General features: G+C 38.3%; 1 protein-coding gene across 2 annotated transcripts in view; it reads left to right on the top strand.

The window, feature by feature from the left end:
• TRPM7 (transient receptor potential cation channel subfamily M member 7) overlaps window positions 1–19,168 on the top strand; it is a 54,029-nt gene that overhangs the window by 1,040 nt on the left and 33,821 nt on the right. For both annotated transcript variants that reach the window (XR_001873141.1, XM_017804970.1), the window contains exon 2: window positions 18,746–18,825. Coding sequence is in view for 1 of the 2 variants with exons in the window: in XM_017804970.1 (XP_017660459.1) it covers window positions 18,746–18,825 (80 nt within the window). In the remaining variant the exon portion in view is untranslated. The remainder of the gene's footprint in view (window positions 1–18,745; window positions 18,826–19,168) is intronic.

The following is a 19,168-nucleotide window of genomic DNA, read 5'->3' as shown; positions in this document are numbered from 1 at the left end:
AGTGTGGGTTTCTACGGTCTGTTTGAACACCCGGTTAAGTACTTTGTTTCATTTTAATTAAAGGTGTTTTATTTCACGGTATTTTGTTCCAGCCCACAAGGATTCAATGCCCGTCAGTTCTTCCATTTCTGAGTATATCTGTGAACTGTGTGGAAATGTGGGTTGTCTTTTTCTAGAATCTGCAAATCCAGCACTCCCCTAGGAAGAAGCTGAAAATGCAGCCTTCTGTTCTGACTTGAAAGAGTGCTTGGCATCTCCCACTTGTGTGGTACTTGCTCTTCTCAACTGAAGTGATTTCGTGTTGGGTTTTTTTCTGTTTGTTTGTTTTTAGTTTTGGAGAGTGGAGTTTTTTGTTTGGTTTAATTTTTTAGTTTAGCTCTGGAGGGTTTTTTGGTGCTGACATAGCTTGGAAATGTACAAATTGGTTTTAGCCATCATAGATTTGTAAACTCTAGGCTCAGCAGTTTTTCTGTCATTGTAACATTTTTGCAATGTTTTATATTTGCTGTGTATTTACTAAATATTTTGAAACCACTGTTTAACAGGTGTTTTGTCTGAGTTGAATATAGGACATTTTATGCAAGTTCATTTTGTTAAAAACTTCCCTACTACTCCATGACTATTTAGTAGCTTTGAATAACTGCTGGACAGTGTCCAACATTAAATCAGGAATTATTCTAAGGAGTGAAGTTGTTCAGTGTAGCAATTCCGGCTGTTCAGTCTTTTTTTCTAAATGTGTCTGTGTGGGTGAGATAAGTGTCTGCTAGATCATCCTTCATGCCTTCTGGTATGAGGCCATTCCTGACTTTGCTATTTCAAGTGTGTGGGGGGAACCTTTTTGCATGTGGAGCTGTTTAGGCTGGATTTGGACTGTTTGTACCTTAGTTTCCTGATGTTGTACTTTGATTTTTTTTTTTTTATTTGCTTACCATACAAAGGCACCTTGAAACATCACCTCGCATTTGACAGTTATCTCACGTTTAAGGATACTGTATCAGATCATCTACTGCCCCACATGGGTTATCTTGGAAAGAGTTACTCCATTGTGTTTTAAACCTTCCTTTCTTTTCTTATCCCTTGAGGCTCTGCCTAACTAGTCCTGCTGCATTACCATTTTGTCTTACCACATCAGTCCTGCTTTCTCTGCTCTGCTGGTGGCAGACTACAGCATCCAAAGTCCTCTCTTTTCTCATAGTTGTCTTTGCCACATGCTGTGCTTCCTTTTCCTGGAAACTTTGGACCAACACCCTAACTTTTCATGCTTCTCCTTCATGTCACTTCATAAGGTGCATTTCTATTAATCATTCAGTCCTTGTGGATGGTCATGACAGATGAGTATTTTCTAAACAAAACAATATTGTTTTGAACTTAAATAATAATACTGACACACTAGAGTTTGGCCGTATTGGTTTACGATTTGATGTCAGTAAGGTTGCAAATAAATCTTTAAGAGAACTGTGTGTGAAGGGAGATGCTTTTAAAGTCTAAATCAGTGTTCTTGATAGAATTTTGCATAGTAAGTTGATTTTCTTTTCCAGAAAACCCTGATTAGCCTAATTAGGAGTTTAATACATAACTATACTAGCAGTGACACCTCTACTAAACCTCTGGTGCTGCCAACATATTGTCTGAAATAAACCCAAATTTGAAGTTTCAGTCTTTAAAGACTCGAGAATGGGTTTTTAAATGGTAGCTTATGCTTTGAAATACCAATTCAATTAAGAAATCATACTTCTCACACCAATATACTTAGCCTGAAAAATATGTATTTGTCTTTTTTTAATTGATATTTATTTTTATTGGAATTCTCAATTTTCATTCAGCAGTGTCTACTTTGGCTGCAATATTTGTGTGCCACGTTAATTTGCTGAAACAAGTAACATTAGTTCTGTTTCTTTGTCCCTCTTTTTTAAAGGCAAAAAGAGAATCAAAGTTTTGTTTTTAAGATGATGTTTCTTGTTTCTGTGAATAATTCCATCTTAGTGCATTTTAGCTTCAGTAGCTGAAATTTCAACAGTTGACTTTTCATGTGATAAACTATTGAATAATCTCACTCTCGGAGTATATTTAGATAAGATAGTTATAAGATTATTCACGAAATGTCACTTTTTGCCTCTGATACTGACAACTAGTTGTGACCTCTGACAAATGAGTCTATGTGCTTCATTGGTTCTACAAAAAATTGTCCACTTGACCTGTGGTAAAACTTGAACATTTGTTGCACACTTTCTTTGTGTTCCCTGGCCTGAAACCTTTTTCCTTTGTTGTAGTCTCTGCAGACTTGTCATAATCCTTTATTTGACTTAATCCCATCACTTTTGCTCACATAATGAGAATGTAGAGGTGACGGTGTCATATTAATATATCATGATACAACCTGTACTGAAAATGATCCGCCTAATCCTTGGTTTCTGTTATTTTTATTATGGCAAGCTTGGCTTTTCCTTTGCTTAAATTGTAGATGTTTTTGTATTTCAAGTAATAGAAAGCTCATCTAACAAAAGGAACAGAAAGAGTAAACCCCCAAAACCTTTGTATTGGCAAGCTTCACTCCCTGGCCTGGCTCAGCACGGGGTTAGCTTGGAACCCCTGCTGCTGTGCAGGAGGGGGGGTGGGATGTGCAGGAGGGGGGGTGGGATGTGCAGGAGGGGAGCTGGGATGTGCAGGAGGTGACTTGTCTGTTTGGCAGCAGCCTGTCATTAAACAGTGTGGTTGAGCACACTGGACCTGCTGCTTCTGCCTGGGTGTCCCCACAGACCCGAGCAGGGCAGTGGTGTCTCTATCCCAGCTGCTCCACTGATGGAAGGAATGCTGTTTTCCCTTGAGGAGTGGTGAGTTCTTTTCAGCCTTTACACCTATATTTTGCTTAGCATGTAAAGTAGGTGTGAGCCATTTAAAAGCAGGGACACCAGCCACTTTCTTTTGCTACCAGGTTTGCTGGACCTACACTACAGCTGGAGTTTGTTTTCCCTCTCAGCTGCTCTAATTCTTGCAGGGAAGAAAGGACAATGCAGGTTGTCTCATTGCTGTTAGGTGAGCAGGGATTTCTTACTCCCTTGTTCTTTCCCAGAAGGAAAGGCCAGTGAACTACTGATGGTATAATAAAACAGAAAAACCAAGAGGAAACTGGGATAAATAACATTGTTATCCTTAACTGTATAGGATTTTTTTTTCCTTCCCAAAATTTGGGCAAAAAGTGTTCTGAACCTATTGAAAATATGGGGAAAAAAATGACTGTATTGCTGATTGTGGTGTTGATAGTTCTGAAAAACTGCCTTATGAAAGGACTGGAATATTGAACTATGGCAAATGGTTTGACAGCACATGATATAAGGATGTTACAGGATTAGTCTGTAAGATAAATGTAGTGGTTTATTGCCAAGGAGAATTTAAAGTATGGTACCAAACTGACAGTGCATTGAAACCTGGTTTGTAAGTTATGCATTTTTTTCCCCTTAAGTAAAGATGAGGTGACATGGTACTGAAGTGGTAGGCTTGAATTAAACCTTACTTATGGGAATTTCTGTGTGGTGGGGGTTTTTTTGTTGTTTTTTTTTTTTTTTTAAATCCTGAAAGTTGCATCACAGTTATGAATTGTTTAATACTTATGTTATTAAGAGCAATATGTTTTTTCCTGAAGCCTCTTACTCACTCTAACTTGAACTGTTTCATACGTTTTATGTTGTCACATTGTCTGAAATGTTTGCACACTCTGTGTATATGGCAAACGTGCAGTTGCTGAGTTAATATCCCAACGCATCTTTATTTAATTTGATTTCAGCTGAAGGAGGATGCCATATGATTTGTGTGCTGGCATATCTGTTGATCCTTCTACAGCTGCAAAATCAGAATTTTAGAGGGTGATTCAGTAATTGAGTTGGTGCTCTGTTGTGTGTAGTTGGACAACCGATGTTTTCAGAAGATCATCCAACCTCAGGAACATCTACTGTAGACCCTCTGTGAAGCTTTTATTGTTACTTCATCTTCAACCTGTCTGTGGAGATCAGTGGTTTATATTCATATACAGTCCAACATGAAGTGTTTATTGTGTTTAAATGTGCATCATGTGTTCTGCAAAGAGCCAATACACAGTTTCAAAGAGTGTAGAAGTGTGCTTATAGTTCGTCTACATCTGAAAATTGTGCACATGTGAATCTTACCAATGTCTAAACTTCCTGCTATTAATTGTACCAGCAAGAATTTGGTGAGGCTTGTTTCTGAGTTGGAGAGCACTGGAACTCTTTTAAGGTCTGTGGCAGACTGGTCAAGCTTTTTGCTTCTTAGTCATGGATCCCAGAGCCTGGTCCGGGTGACTCCTGGTGCTGTTGGATTCTGTATTTAATTGTTTACTGCTAATCAAAGCAGACTTAAAAAAAAAAAAAAAGAGAGAAGCTGCAGATTCTGAAAATTGGCATATTTCTCTTAAGTTCTGGTTTGCTGATTTTTATCTTTTCTTTTTATTCTTTGCTGGCAACTTTTTGGATGATTACTGCAGTATATTTCTGCTGTGTTACACTAAAGCATTCTTGCTTGAGAATACTTTCTCAGTTACAGCTCTGAATTAGTTTAATCTAGGTGTTCAGTCTTTTACCGTAAGTCTGTAATCCTCAAAGCCTGGGAAAGTGTCTGTTACAGCTCAGTCAGTCTTAGCACAATGGTTTTTGTAACTGAATACCAGATTCTGTTCCATGCTTTGTTCACACTTACCTCTGCCCAAAGCAGTACTTATTTTCTTTATCTTATCTACTTGATTCTTGTCACCTCTGCTAAGAGTTTTCTACTTTGTAGTCCCTTGACTTGAGCTGGGTGGAATTTGGCAAGGTGTCCCTGGCTGATGGTTTTTACCCAAATGTCTGCTAATTTTTTCTCTAACACCGCAAAGTTTTTGTGAAATGTGGACTTGAAAAACTCGGCTCTTAAAATTTAATTTTAATAAATAAATGTGCGTTTTTGCCTTCTGCAAATTAATTTCTAGGCGCTTTGTTAGTGAAACTGTGTTTCACAAGAATTTACTGCTTAAAAATTTTTAGACTTTGGGCACTCTTAGAGCTAGTATAATTTAGCAGCACAGTTCTTCCCATTGTTACTCTATTGACAATATATTTCCTGGCTGACCTGGAGTGCTTGAGATGTGGCTGTGTGTATTGCAGGGTAATAATCTCAGATTATGGGTTGTTGTTCAAGCCCTTTGCTACTTGTTCCCACATCTGCCAAAACCCCTCTTAAAGGTGTAATCCAGTCTAAACTCATCTAAACTCTGGCTGTCACCCTTTCACTTGTCCCTTTATGCTTCTTCCTGTGCTCAGCCACTATTTTGGGGATCTGAACTGAATGAACTTCTGATCACCTTCTTTTTTTTCCTGGATTATTCTGTCAGTCGTTCCCCTGAATCGGCTTTCTGTGTGACTGCATAAATGCCAGTGCTGGTATGAGTTAGGTTGGGATCATGTGCAGAAGCTTAGGAAAATGGGATTGTGGCACCCCAAACTTGCCATGAGCTGTGAAGATGGATTGGAAGCTTGCTCTGCAGTGCCTGAGAGTTGATTTGTGCCATTGTATTAGTGTTTGGTTACTCTGTAAGTGTTGTGTTTGGTGTACATGAATGTTTTCTGTGTTGTGCACAGGCATGGATGGAGCTGTGCCATCACGAGTCAGGTTCTGTAGCCTCTTGGAGGTATAAACCAAATGGCATTGTAGGCCTTGCCTAATTGTACTGCAGGCACGTAGTAGCTATTCTTGAGTACTCTTGTACCTAAATTCTTGTTTACAGAGGATGTTTTTCTGACTTGCTTCTCTGAATGTATGCTAACAGATGCAAGATCACTTGCTTTTACCAGATGTGTTGTGCTCCAGCCTGTCTTTGTGAAGCTGGTCTTGTGAGCTGCATCAAGATGAGTTTGACCCCTTCCATCAAGTTATTTTTGTTAGCAAATGATTCACTGCTGGTAACTTGTCTTGCATAACAAAATCTTGCTCAGTTTTTTTTCTCTGTGTTCTTAACTTGCTGCTTATTTGCTTTTTAGTGGTATTCCCATTCCTGTTTAACTTTCTCAGGAAGCTGAACCTGTTTCTTTGGGGTAGGAGAGACCAAAGCTGCATTCTACTAATGAGCCTGCCAGAGCTCAGCACAGCAGCCGTGTGGACAAGGTTCAAAGGCGGTCATGCTGATGTGCAACGTCGTTAAAATTGCACGTAGATTGGCTTTGTGTAGGGAGCTTAATGCAGCATTCTAGTTTGTGGCTAGAGCCAGCCTGAAAAAGCTGTTTGCTTTCCAAGCCTGTCTCTGTGGCTGCTGCGGTCACACCAGTCTTTAGTCAGGCATAACTTCAGTCACCTGGATAGGTTAAATTATGCATGTGCTTAAGGGACACATGATTGGAGCCTAAAAATACCAGTTGTGTAATTACAGAACTGTTAATCAACTTTCTCTTCAATTATAAAAATCAGTTAATCTACAAGAGTAGGTGCAGTTAATGATGTTTTAAATGTCAGAGTCTTACCAGTTTCTCGTGCATTCACAGGCTGCAGTGTTTTCTGTAGTTTGCAGAATTCTGTTAAACAGCAAATTTAATAAAACTTCAGCTGAAGAGTACATGACTGGGTGATCTTCTGGCCACAAAGTTTGAGAGAGGTTGATCTTGAAGGAATTCCTGCTCACGGTAGTAATCTTGCCCTGGGGAAAGAGTGATGAATCACTGATCCCATAGCTGACATCCTACACAACCTTCTAGGAGCTTAACAGAGCTTAACAGAGGCAATGCCTCTGGATGCAGAACTAGTTGGAAGAGCCTCTCTCCTCCTCATTTCACAAACTCTAGTTTACTGACTCTGTAACTGCTGCTGAAGATGTTCATGGGGTTATGCTGCAGGCTGGCCCATGTGGAGTTTGGGATGGACATACGCCTCTTAAACTGGCATCAAACTGGCTTTGCAGCCAGAGGCATTGAAAAGCAGAAATATCTCCTTAACTAACCTTTGTCCTTTTAATTTGTGCCAGCTTCAGAAATACTCTTGATGAGGATTTATGCCTTTGCCTCATTAAGCAATTGGTCTGTCTTAGTCTTGGTTTCTTTTATAAAAATCTTATGCAGAAAAATCCCTTTTTAATTTTCAGCTGTAGAAAGCCTGTGGTTTGTATGCATGCAGTTTTTCTCCATAAATCTTACAGCTTTATGTGCAACTCGGGGACTCTTCACTGTTAAGTTCTCTGTAACTGTTTCGGCTGCATTAGTGAAACAATGTGGCCTTTTTATGTTACTTATATAGGGAAAGAGGGCGGAAAACACTCATCGTCCTTGTCCTGGTTTGGGCTGCCGGCTCGTGTTACAGGTGAAGGTTCTGTGGTGATGAAGGCTGCTAACAAACAGGTCATTCATTGTGTGAATGGATCATCTGGTTGTGCTTGGTGTTTTGTAGCCCACAAGAGAAATATTTGGTACCTGTATAATCATAGGACTTTTCTGGACAATATGATGCAATAAGCTTTGGGCTGTGTTTTCTTCCTGGTGTAGAAAATCTGCCATCAGAAAAATCTTGTCTTCAGGTTGTAGGAAAATGTTTTCTGGTCACACACATGTAGGCAATCTGCAGAATACAGGTGGGCTTCACAGAGAGGGGGAAGGATTATTCACAAAAGCTAATTAGGCAGCAAGTCCCCAGGCTTGCTCAGAGGAGATGGAGGGGGATTCAGAGCAGCTCTTTTCTCTTCTCTCTGCAAAGAGGATGTAGAAAAATTAGCACTGCTGAGATAAGGTTCGTCTTTTTGACTATCCTCTTGGGTGTCATTACTGAATTTTTCAGGTCTTTTCCAACAAATGTAAAGATCTTGCATGTAGGACAAGAAAAATCCTTTGTAATTAATGTATTAGGACTTGGATTTTAATTATACCGTGAATTAGAAAAAGTCTTCAATGCCAGATGAGAATGGATGCTACTCTCAAATACAGGGTATCTGCTCACCTAAAATGTGACCTTAGGCAACACGTTCCTGCTTCACTGGCAGCTCTCTGAGGAATAAAGAAATACAGCCTTAGCTTCCTTTCCTTCCTGAACATCAGGATACATGTGCTTAAAAAAAAAATCTCTTGGTGTGACAGATCTGTAGTCCTTTCCTGGATGCCTGTAGTCGGTGTGCTTTTGGGGATTATTTTGATGTACCTTGACAGTATGCTTGGATCAGCTCAGCTGTTTTGCCAACCCACTGTATTTCTGCTACCAAAGGGGATGTCCTACTTTCCTTGTTCCCACCCTGATCATGGCCATGTGATCCTTTCTTGTGCCTTGGTTTTCTGCCCAGTTTGCGTCTGAATCTGTTTGTTCTAACATCGAATCTACCTGTGTTTTTAGGGATCCCAATCAACCCCAAAGGGCGAGTGCACAACTGCTGGTGGGAGGGAAGTAACAGGAGAATGAGTGGAAGGGCAGAGTAGCTCAGGAGGGCACTTGCTCTGCTTTTCTTCTCTGACTGCACCCTCACTTCATAATTTGAAGAATTGCATCTGTTAAAGCAAATATTTCCCTTGTGTTTCTTGGCTTTGCCAGGATCTCCACCTCCTTTACTGGTGTCTTTTGTTTCTCTAGAGTGATTGTCTTCACTCCTTTCCCAGTAGGCCAGGGAGGAGTCTGTCCCAGGTATAAGTCCAGCGCAGCTTAGACAGGCCTTTGTGCCACATACCACTCAGCATGGGTGAGTTTTACTGGAATTGAGTATACTGGAAGAAATTTTCCAAGTGCAAGTTGTGCTGTGGTCTCTCAGTATCATTTAATTAGTTGTTTCCCTCAACCTGCAAAAAAGCCCGAACAACCCAAAAAACCAAAAAAAGGTTAGTTTATTTCTAAAAATAGTATATTTAGTTTCTGAGTAATTATTTAAATATGTAGTATTTAATGTAGGTGTGCCTCTAAAAGCATCAATAGCTCAAATAACTGTTTGTTCCCCTCAAAAACTGAGTGGAAATTCTTAAAAGTGCCTAAAGAAACATTATATATTATTTGAGACAGTAATTAGCTGCTTTCGCATTTACCTTAATAAAGACCCAGTTAAGTTTCTTCTTTGCATTTTTCTAGAGTAAACAGAAACTACTTGAATAGTTTTAGTGGGGAACTTTATCTTCTGATAAGAGTGTAGGTACATGGATGTCTCTAGAATGCTGTCAGGCTACTTATGCCCTGAGATGAGGGCTGTAGTCTGTGCAGTCCTGAGCAGCTGAGGGCCTTGCTGTGGCAAGGAGAGCTGGTTCTTTGTCTTGACAAGCAGTGCAAGTGTAACTGAATCCAGTAGCTCTTTGTTAGTGAGCTGGATTTAAAAATGCTTGAGTCTATGTAATTCTACAGCAGGTGAGCTATAGCAAATTCTTGTTTTGGCTTGCTTTTATCTCAGCTCATCCTCCTTTCTCCATCGCATTCTAATCTCCCAAGAACTCTGACTAAAATGTTTGCTTCCCCTACTGTAGCTGGCAACTACTGACACACTGGTGTGCACAGGCAGGGACAGCATTGAGGAGTTAATATGATGTACCCCATCACACCTTCACAGTCTTGCCCATGGGTGGTGCCCATATTTCCCTTAGCAAGGATGTGAAGGCAGTCAGGGCTTGTATAACTGACGTCGGTCTCCTTCAGACATCAGCTCCGTTCCTGATAGTTTAATACTAGCCTGAAACCAGTCTAAGACTTATTTTCTTCTCTGAGTTGAATTGCATAACTTCTACAAAATTATTTTCTTAATAATACTCACTGCTAAAGTGAACAAAATTCCAAATCTGTTTCGTATGGGTCTTTGGCTGTGTGTTTACTGACAGACCTCTTTCCTAGTGTTGGTGGTTTTGATTATAACACTGAATTTGTTTTTCCTGATACTGTGTCTAAAGATAAGTTATGTGAAATGTCCTCATCCTTAGCAGTGGTCTGGTGCTGTCACCTATTTCATGTGCCCACTAGTATCTTCTCTTGCTCTCCTATTCAGAGAAATATTATTGATCTATGATAATTAACGTGGGCATAAGGCTTACAGGTTTATAATTTTTTGGGGGTTTTGTTTTAAATATATATATTCAAAGGGTTGTTTGAGGCCAACTATGTCAAAAATTCCTTAGTGATAACAAGTTTCCATTGCTCTAGTGAGTTAATAATAGCCTACTTAAGTCAGCAGGCACCGAAATCTTTGCTGTGATGATAGAGAAGTGTATTTCTTTGTACGACATGAAAAATAAGTCAGATCTGTAAACTGAACAGACTTAAGAAAGTGGTAGAGCAAGATAAACAGCATCCACCCTTTCAGTTCATTTTTATAGTAGTAATGTGCTTCAGCACCTAGTGCATTAATCAGATATTCATGCACTTCATGAACCAGAAAGGGAGGACCTTCCTTAAATCTGCAGTTCAAATACTGCTGAAATACATCCTTTGCATCAGGGGAAGGAGTGTGCAGCCTGTTTGCTGTCTATGAATAGCGGCTGCCAGAGCTGGGCTTTCTTCATCTGCGAACAAATCAGAAGCAGATCAAGAGCAGGATTAATTATTTGACTGGTCCATGAGCCTTTTCCTGCTACTGTATTTGTGGAGGTGGCCACCACTAATTTCTATCTTGCATCTAAGACTTCTATTCCGTGTGTGATGGGGAAGGAACTGGAGGTTGCTTGAGGAGGACAGCCACGAGATTCAGGCTGTGTGAGTTGTTTTACCTCCCAAAGCTTGCCCCAAGCTTTCCAGAAATAACCCCAGAGTTTATAGTATTGTCTGTTTGTACAGCCTCTCTGGCACGTGCAAGGTAAGCCCTGCACTTGCCAGAAATGTGAGGTATGAACCAAACTAATACTTTCATGTGGAGTAAATCTGATGAGCCAGGAAGTGCAGAGGCTTCAGCAGCCAGCACAGTGTGTCCCCTGGGTCCCTGTGGAAAGGACCAGGGAGAGTGGTGGCCATCCTTCATACCCACAGAAATGCTTTGACCCACTTAAAAAGGCTTGGCATCGTTCTGTGCATGCTGGTGAGTAGGAATGCTGACTGTACCTTCCTGCTGGGCTTATTTAGGAGTGTGTGTAGGCTTGCAGTCTGCATCAATGGAACATCAGAACGATTGCAGGCTGGGGCTAAATCATGGGTGCTGAGAGAGGTGAGGAGGATGCAGACTATACAATTGTATCACTGTAGATAAGGAAAAGTAGGCTGTGTGTTTAAAAATGTGAGAGATTTGGGGTTGGTTTATATGGGTCATGAAACATAACTAAAAATGGATTTTAAATGAGGAAACCTATCAGAAAGAAGAGGGCACTGTATGACAGGCTTGAAAACATTCCTATGTACTTTTGCCATGCCTTTTTTTTTTTTCCAGTTTTTTAATATCATTTGAACAAAGTGTATATTAACAGGTAAAACAGAGGTAACCAAAAAACTAAATCTGTATTTTCCTTGCTCTTACTACCACATACTCCCTTTCTGTTCTTTTCTTTCATCCATTGTTGTAAATTTTAGGAAGTAATGAATTATTTTCATCTCCTTTGAAAACTCAGTGGTTTATTGCTTCTAGGTCATAACTTTGGTATATGTTTTGAAATACTTTTTGGTCTGTGAGCTCACAGGAAGTAATTTATAGATTCTTTAGCAGGGCTAAAATTTTTTAGCTTGGTATTTCATTAATTGGGAGGATTGCAAACATAAACTCTTTTAAAATTAATTTACTTACTCCAATGTACAGCAATGAAACTGGTTTACCGTCTGCTGTGTTTTCCTTTTCCTACCAAAATTCCAAATTCTGTCCATGAAAGTTGTTGGGAAATAAAAATCAAATACATTTCTCTCTCTGCTGCCCCTTGGCTTCTCTGAAGGCGTATTCAGGAGCAGCAGTGCCATCTGCTCTGCTGACAGTCTCAGGGAGTCTCTGATTTTGGCAGGTTTAATTACTGTATCTGTTATAATTGGACATTTAACTCTGAAGGTGTTTATTGTTATATCAGCTGAGAAAAAGCGAGTTCAAAATTCCACCAGTGTGTGCGTGTCTTCTGAAATCAGCTGATGGTTTATTCTCTTGTAACCTGAACTATCTCTTACTTTACAATCAGCTGTGAAATATTTTCAAAGTAAATTTGAATATTCCTTTTATGCCCTGTGTGGATGGTGTATTTTTCTCATTTTAAGATTCAATAGTTTCTAAAGAAGAGGAGCAATTTTATGGCTGGTCTAACTGCGGAACAGCATGTACCTTCACCTGTTAAATAAATGTATTTAAAAATGTGCTGCATTTACTCTGAATTTCTCATTGAAAGACCTGTATTGCAGTTAGAAGATAACTTTCCCAATAATATGGGTAAAGTGAATTGAGATTGAATGTATCTCATGTATGAATAAAAATATTCCACAAATATTAGGTCTGTGGGTTTTTTCTAGTGTGTCAGGGTTAAAAGTAATGATTTCATAATGCTAAATTCTGTACATCAATTTAGGGTATTCTGAATTAAATGGATCTGCAAAAAAAAATCCTAAACTACTGAATTATATGCTTTGTAATTATATGGTGAAATAATTCTCGCAGAATCAGCCTGTTCTTCAAATAGCAGGTTGGAATAATTTTCATAAAGTTTAAGAGAACTGTAAAAATCCCTTTTGACAAATCCCAGTTACTCTTTGCATCCAGAACTGCACGAGGGTTCGGCGAGTTCTGTGGTGGCTTTTTTACGTCAGAGAAGAACTTGATGAAACAATAGCTACTCTGTTAGAGACCTGGATTGCTGTGAAATCTGTTCAGAGCAAATCTCCTGAACTGTTTAATAAAGAATAGGATTGTTGAAGGTTTGTTTTTGGCACCAGGGGAGCCATTGAGATGAAGATTCCTATCGTTGCTTGCCGTTCATTTGAGGTTTGCTTCCCGTGAGCAGGAGAATTGACAGAAGGCTTTCTCTGACTGCCCTTTTTCCTTCCCTGCTCCAACAGTTTTTTATTTAAATAAAACCATGACTTTTTTTGCTGTCAAGCAGTGTATTTTCAGGGCTGTGGCAATATTTTCACTAGAGAAGTCTTTCAATCCAGAAAATTGGAGCTGTTTGGTTTCTTATGGGTCAAGTGAAGCCGAGTGAGCTGCTCTGCTCAGAACAGGATCTTCAACATAGCAGAGACACCTTTTCATGCATGATGGGTCTGTCTGAGTTGGTGACATTCTGTGACAAGAGATGCCCCAATGCATTTGGGAAAAAGAGATAAATGAACCAGTTTTTTCTTGTAGATGAGGCAAGTAGTTGTTTCAGGATAATAATGAAGTAGTCCCAATGGAGGCAGCAGGTAAAATATCCTTGCACAAATATTTTCATTTGTACTGGATTAAACAACAATTAAGATTAAAGCACAGTCCTTCTCATTTAGAGTGACATTCTTCACAGGGATGCATTAAAGCACTGTATAAATATCTTTTGGCATTGTGGCAATATTTGAACCTATTTGTCTTTCTAGTACTGCACGTATCCATACTTTTTGTAGAAGTTAGTACAAAAAATTGATGAGATTGACTTGTAGTGTACTTACTGCTTGAGGAACAAATTCTGTAGGTGTTTTGTGCATTCTGTGGACATACAACACTCATTCTTCGTCAGAGAGTCTTTTAAATATAGTTCGTAATACTAGCTGGCTAAATGCCTTGTTTCCCCCTCCCCCTTTTAAAAAACAAAAGAAAACAAAAAACCCCAAACAGAAATTATAGAAATATGTAATTCTAAATTGAAGGAAAAGCAAGTAAATTAAATGCCTGGGGTTTGCTGGAACCAAGAGTTTAAAACAAACGTTAGCAAATACATGGCATCAAACTACCTAACTTTTTCTTTTTTCTTCCCATCTGCTTATTTACTTAAAGCTAGCTGAAGTTTTGAAGACTTTACTCAAATGATAAATGTTTCCTTGAGGAACTAAGTTTTGTGCTCTGCTAGTTTTTTAATACAAAATTGGAAGGATTTTCTTTGGTAGAGAGACATAACTCTCCAACCCATACACAATGGCTTAGTTACTCAGCTCATCCTGTGATGCACTTTTTCAGTATCATTCAGTTAATCTGTGCTAAGAACAAGTCCAGGTGCTTTGCCTGGAGTGTGGTGCTCAGTGCCTTAAAGGTTTGAAGTGCCTGCTGGAAATCTTTGCAGTGAGAACTAGCATGCATTTTATTTATGGCGCCTCTTCCCACAGGAAGCTTTATGAATTCTAAACTCCTTAATATGCGTTAACTCAACTGGATGTTGTATTTATCACGGTTGCTTGGCTTTGTTTGGTTTTATTCAATGTATCGAGCATAAAAGTGCGAGGCTTTATGAGGTTTGTCTGGAATTTCTGCCTTTCAGCTATAGCTGCAGGAGCCCAGTGCTTGGCCAGGGGTTAGTTGTCTGGGCAGGGATCACAGGTCAGTCCCATGGTGTAGCACGTGTTTGGCTGATGGAGTGACTTTCTCAGATAAGAGATCCTCTGGTAAATCACGAAAAGAGTGTGTGCAGCATGTATAGTTATATAAGAAGCAGTAACATCGAGTTGGAACATTGTCAGTGGACATTTCCTTGACTAGACAAGCTAAAGGACGCTCTTAGTACAGAATGTCTCTTAGAAATGTTTTGAAATTCATCTTGTTGGCTGTGACCTAGACAGATAGGACTCCTCTGCGGCCATGCTAGCACAGCTATTCCTGCTGCAGAGTTTTCACTGTGTCTTCTTGTTTTCAGGCTTGCTGAAACCTTCCATGTATTTTCTTTTGTTCACATGGAAAATAAACTTTTTGGAAAATTCGAGGCTATGGGGAAAGAATATAGAGTCTGTATTGATTTTTACATAAAGGACAAATAAAATTGGAAGATCTATTCCTTTAAAAACTATTGCGTGTATCAAACTGCTGTATGGTGTAAGCAAAGATTTGAAAGAGGAAATATGAGATGGTGTAGAAAAGTGATATGACTTCTAAATTTGAAACTCAGGTCTGTGCAGTCAGTAACTGAAATCTCCACTGTCAGCCTTCCACAGAAGTCACAGTTTGGAAAATTATTTTTTAATCCAGGTTGTTTTCCTGGTTCGGCAGGTCAGGTTTGTTGATAAACTGTCAACAGACCTGTGGGTTGGGGTGCACTGTTGCAGGCTGCAGAGTGATATATTTGGGATAAGTTAGGTTTTAGTTTTGTAACAAATATTGTTACAATATTGTAACTTACTGTAAATATTGGAACTAATGAGCTGCCAACAGTATACAGCATCACAAAAAATAGAAAGAATAAACTGGGATCCCTTTGTACCTGAAAAAGTTCAGGATGGTCAGCTACACAATATATTTATAGCTGCCATATTTTTGTTAATTGAAAACCATGTGAGTCATTTTGAGATCTTGCTGAGCAGGCAGGCTTACTTTCTGTAGAGAAAACAGTTCAGACCAAGCTTGTTAGGTAAACTTGACAAATTTCACAATAGTTTGATAAGGTTTTGCCATACTATTGTGCACCCATTGCTGGCCTGCTAAACTTAGTTGTCTTCTTATTTTTAGTGTGTCGAATGAGAGGCTCTTACAAACACTTAAGTGAGCTGAAGGGGGGAGTGGTTGTTTGGTTTTTTTCCTGAGACCTGATCTCATACTGTACTTTGATTGTTTCCTTTCTTTGTTTTTTTTTTTTTTTTGGTGAAACCTGCTATATGCAAACCCTTAAATTATAATTTGTGGTAAAAGTTTCATTCTACGAAGAGCCTTGCTAAAGTTATCCATTATGAATTTCAGCAAAGGTAACATCTGCATCTGGAGCAGGTACACTTAGGTAATTTCTGTTACTGGAGAGCTAAAGCTATTACTGAATGAAAACCAGCTAATACTAAAATGGCTGTGGTCAAACTTCCAGCTGTTGTAAAAGGCTGTGGGATTATCTTGACATTTGTACACTTCCAGAACTCGGAAGTAGTTGGGCACGTTCTCTTAAGCTTGTAGTTCAGCAAATGTTTGTGTAAGTTGTGTTTCAAATGGCAATTAAAATTATTTCAGCATTTGTGAAACTGTTAAGAAAGGACTTATTTATTTGAAATAGTGTAAAGTATTTCCTTTAATCATGATCCCAGGGTGACCATATCTCTTCTAGATTATTGAATCAAATCTATGTGCTTTTTGCTTCTTGAAGTTCTTTCAGAAGTACTGAAAGACACAGTGTCTGCTCAGAAGTCAGTACAACCAGAATGAGATCTCTTGCATAACCAGCTACAGCTTAAAGTCTGAGCCACTTGGGGATGAGGAGTTAGTAGGAACTGTAGCAAACCTTCCAAAAAGTAAAAGTTAAGGATTATTTTGTGTGCAGACGAGGTCCTGCCAACACTGATTGTTAAGAAGTCTTAATGTGGTGAAATTTCTGTAGGTAACTCACCTGTAGGAAAAAGTGAAGGTAGTTCTGGATAATATTAATTGTATTAAAATTTTTCTTGTACGTCTTAACTTTTATTTAGCTTGAGAGATTGAAAATGCACAGGAGAGAATTTGGAAAGCTAAGGTTTTTCCTACAAGTGCAATTTTGAAAGAAAAGAAAGTAAACAGTTGTAAAATAGCTCACTATATGCTGATATTACTTGTGCTTCTTGCTAGAAGGCCAATGACCCATGTTGCCCATAACTATGGTGTAAAGTACACCTTCTAAAAATACACTGGGAAAACAGAGCACTCATCAGGGGTCACCCATTACTGGAAGCAGAGTTTGAGAGGTGGAGTTGTGTGTCCTGTACAGATGATGAAAAGCTTTAATAAGAGTAGGCAATTTTTCTGAAACAGTCTGATAACTCCTATTGATTTTGGACTTCTGCCTTGATCTCCTATTTTAACTTAATCTTTTGCTGATAAGGAAGTATTTCTTTGAGGTAATTGCTGCAACTGATTTATCCTTAACAGTGTCCTCATGTCATCTTCCTGTTTCTGATCATCACAGGAACGTTATGTAATAGTAGTTCTTATTTACATGGAGGGCAATACAGCCCGTAGTTTTAATGTGATTTTTACCTGTTTATGAGAAGTGTCTCTCACTTACTCTCTTCTTTTCTTGGTTTGTATTTAGCAAATCCCGTATAAAATCTCCTGCAATAAAGATTAATTAGCATACAGGCATGCTTCTGCAGAGAGTTTAATTTTACCAAATGACAAGTTCCAAGTATGTTTTAATAACATTTTAGAGCCTCCTCTACATAAATAGCACAGTGCTGTACTGAAAATATATTCACTGCTGAAGAATAGAGAGAAATCCTTGACAAGTGGTTAAAACTACATTCTTTAAGAGGAAAATTAACGAATCGTTGGTTGTTTTGTGGGTTTTTAAAATTTTTTTTATTTTCAGAACTGTTTATTATGAAAAGTGGTGTTGCACATTGTGAGCCAGAGTTCCTTGTCCCCAGCTTTGATCACCACTTAATAATAAAACAATATTGTGTGGAGCAATTGACGCAATTGCTTGTGGTTTATATTCTTTGGATTTTAACATCTGGCATGTTATGCTGTGATAGCTTGCTTGAAGGTATAGTTTTAGCCAGCTGGCTAAAACATCTAAGTATTAAATTACTCTTCTTTATCTTTTTATATTCTGGAGGATCTGCAGAGTTCACATATGAGCTTAAACTACTGCAGCTTTAAAGCAGAGCTCGGTTTTAAGAAATGAAGTACAAAAACACCCGTTTAAACTGTGGGGACTCAGCAGAAAGCAGCTTCCAGAACTGGGATTCACATCACAAGGGCTAAGGCTTAATAGTGTTAAGAAAAATTATGAGAGGAGGAAGCTAAAAATTTGGACCTGTGAATAGTATCTGTCAGGTTTTTTTCCCCTTGTTGTAAAATAAAACAGGTATGAAATTTATCAAATTTTTCTAAAAGTAAAATGTAAACGTAGAACGTTGCTGTTAGCAATGAAGTAATTTTAATGTATTCTTAATAAGGATTTAAAGCAATATTGCATAACATGCAAATTAGCATTCCAAGATTTTTCGTGGTTTTAATTACTAAAAATCACGTCTGAGTTCCTTTCCCAATGTATTGCTGAAACTTGACGTAGATGTTGTACATTATGATATTGTTTAGCATGTAATCTTAAGATTATCATGTAAGATAATGTTAATGTGGTTGTTTAAAGCAACTGAAATGAAATTCATGTCCAGTTATTTGAATAGGGAAGCATTTGAAATAGTGAACATCCTTGATTTCATGTTTCAGAGCATGTTTCAAGTCTAAGCTTAAAATGCAGTTCAGAGATGCCAATTAATTTTGTTTACTGAAATGAAAAGTATTTTGATGAAGAAAGAAGTTTATGACTTATTTATTGCTACTAGAAAAGATTGCCAATGTTGTTAGAAAGCTTCCTTACCCACAATTTCAAGATTAAAATTCTACTTTATTAAAGAGGGAAAAAGATCAAATTACTGTTATCTCAGTGTAGTGCAATTAATTTAAAAAAATTAACTGATTATTTTTCTTAGCAAGATAGGTCACCAGTGTATGTTATTTTTTTGTGCATCTTTATTTGCATATTAAAAGTTTTTGCTATTTGAATGTTAGCATTGAAAAATATTGCTTTGGATTTTAAGGGATTTGTGTATAAGTTANAATGATTCTGGTTGTCTCAACTTCTGGAGAGATATGTGGGATGTTCTTACAGGGTCATATGTGGTTTAAAGGTTTTTGAGGCAGCAAACCCCTCAATCTAGCTCTTGTTACCTTAAGAAGCATTTTTCATTGCAAAGGCTTATGATTTGTATTTTATAACGCTGTTATGCTTTTCTTTTTCAGTCCCAGAAATCCTGGATAGAAAATACTTTCACGAAGAGGGAGTGTGTGTACATTATACCAAGTTCAAAAGACCCCCACAGGTAAAAGTGAAATGATGCAAGAACCCATTGCTGCTCTTTAAAATTAAAGAAGTCAGTATTGTAAAGAGTGTTGGACTAACTGCTTTGTCTGTAAGAAATACTGTCATGAATCCTCATGCTTTCGCCATCAGGATTTTTAAGCTTCATATATTTGAGAGCAGCTTAGAAACCTTTTCTTCTGAGGTTGGGAGAACTTCTATTTCAGTCTTTTCCATAAAAAAACCCTTATGAATCTCTTTTGTTCTGTTGGGACAGAGTATTATTTTTCATTTAAGAACTTTGTTTTTAAACAGAAAAAGAACTAAGGAAATGCTGTAGAAATTTTAAGTTTTTGTAAATAATT

Source organism: Lepidothrix coronata, unplaced genomic scaffold, assembly GCF_001604755.1.
Source record: "Lepidothrix coronata isolate B3197 unplaced genomic scaffold, Lepidothrix_coronata-1.0 Scaffold11, whole genome shotgun sequence".
NCBI classification, from domain to species: Eukaryota; Metazoa; Chordata; class Aves; order Passeriformes; family Pipridae; genus Lepidothrix; species Lepidothrix coronata.
Note: the sequence above shows the minus strand (reverse complement) of the source record. Positions and strands in the feature narration are given on the sequence as shown.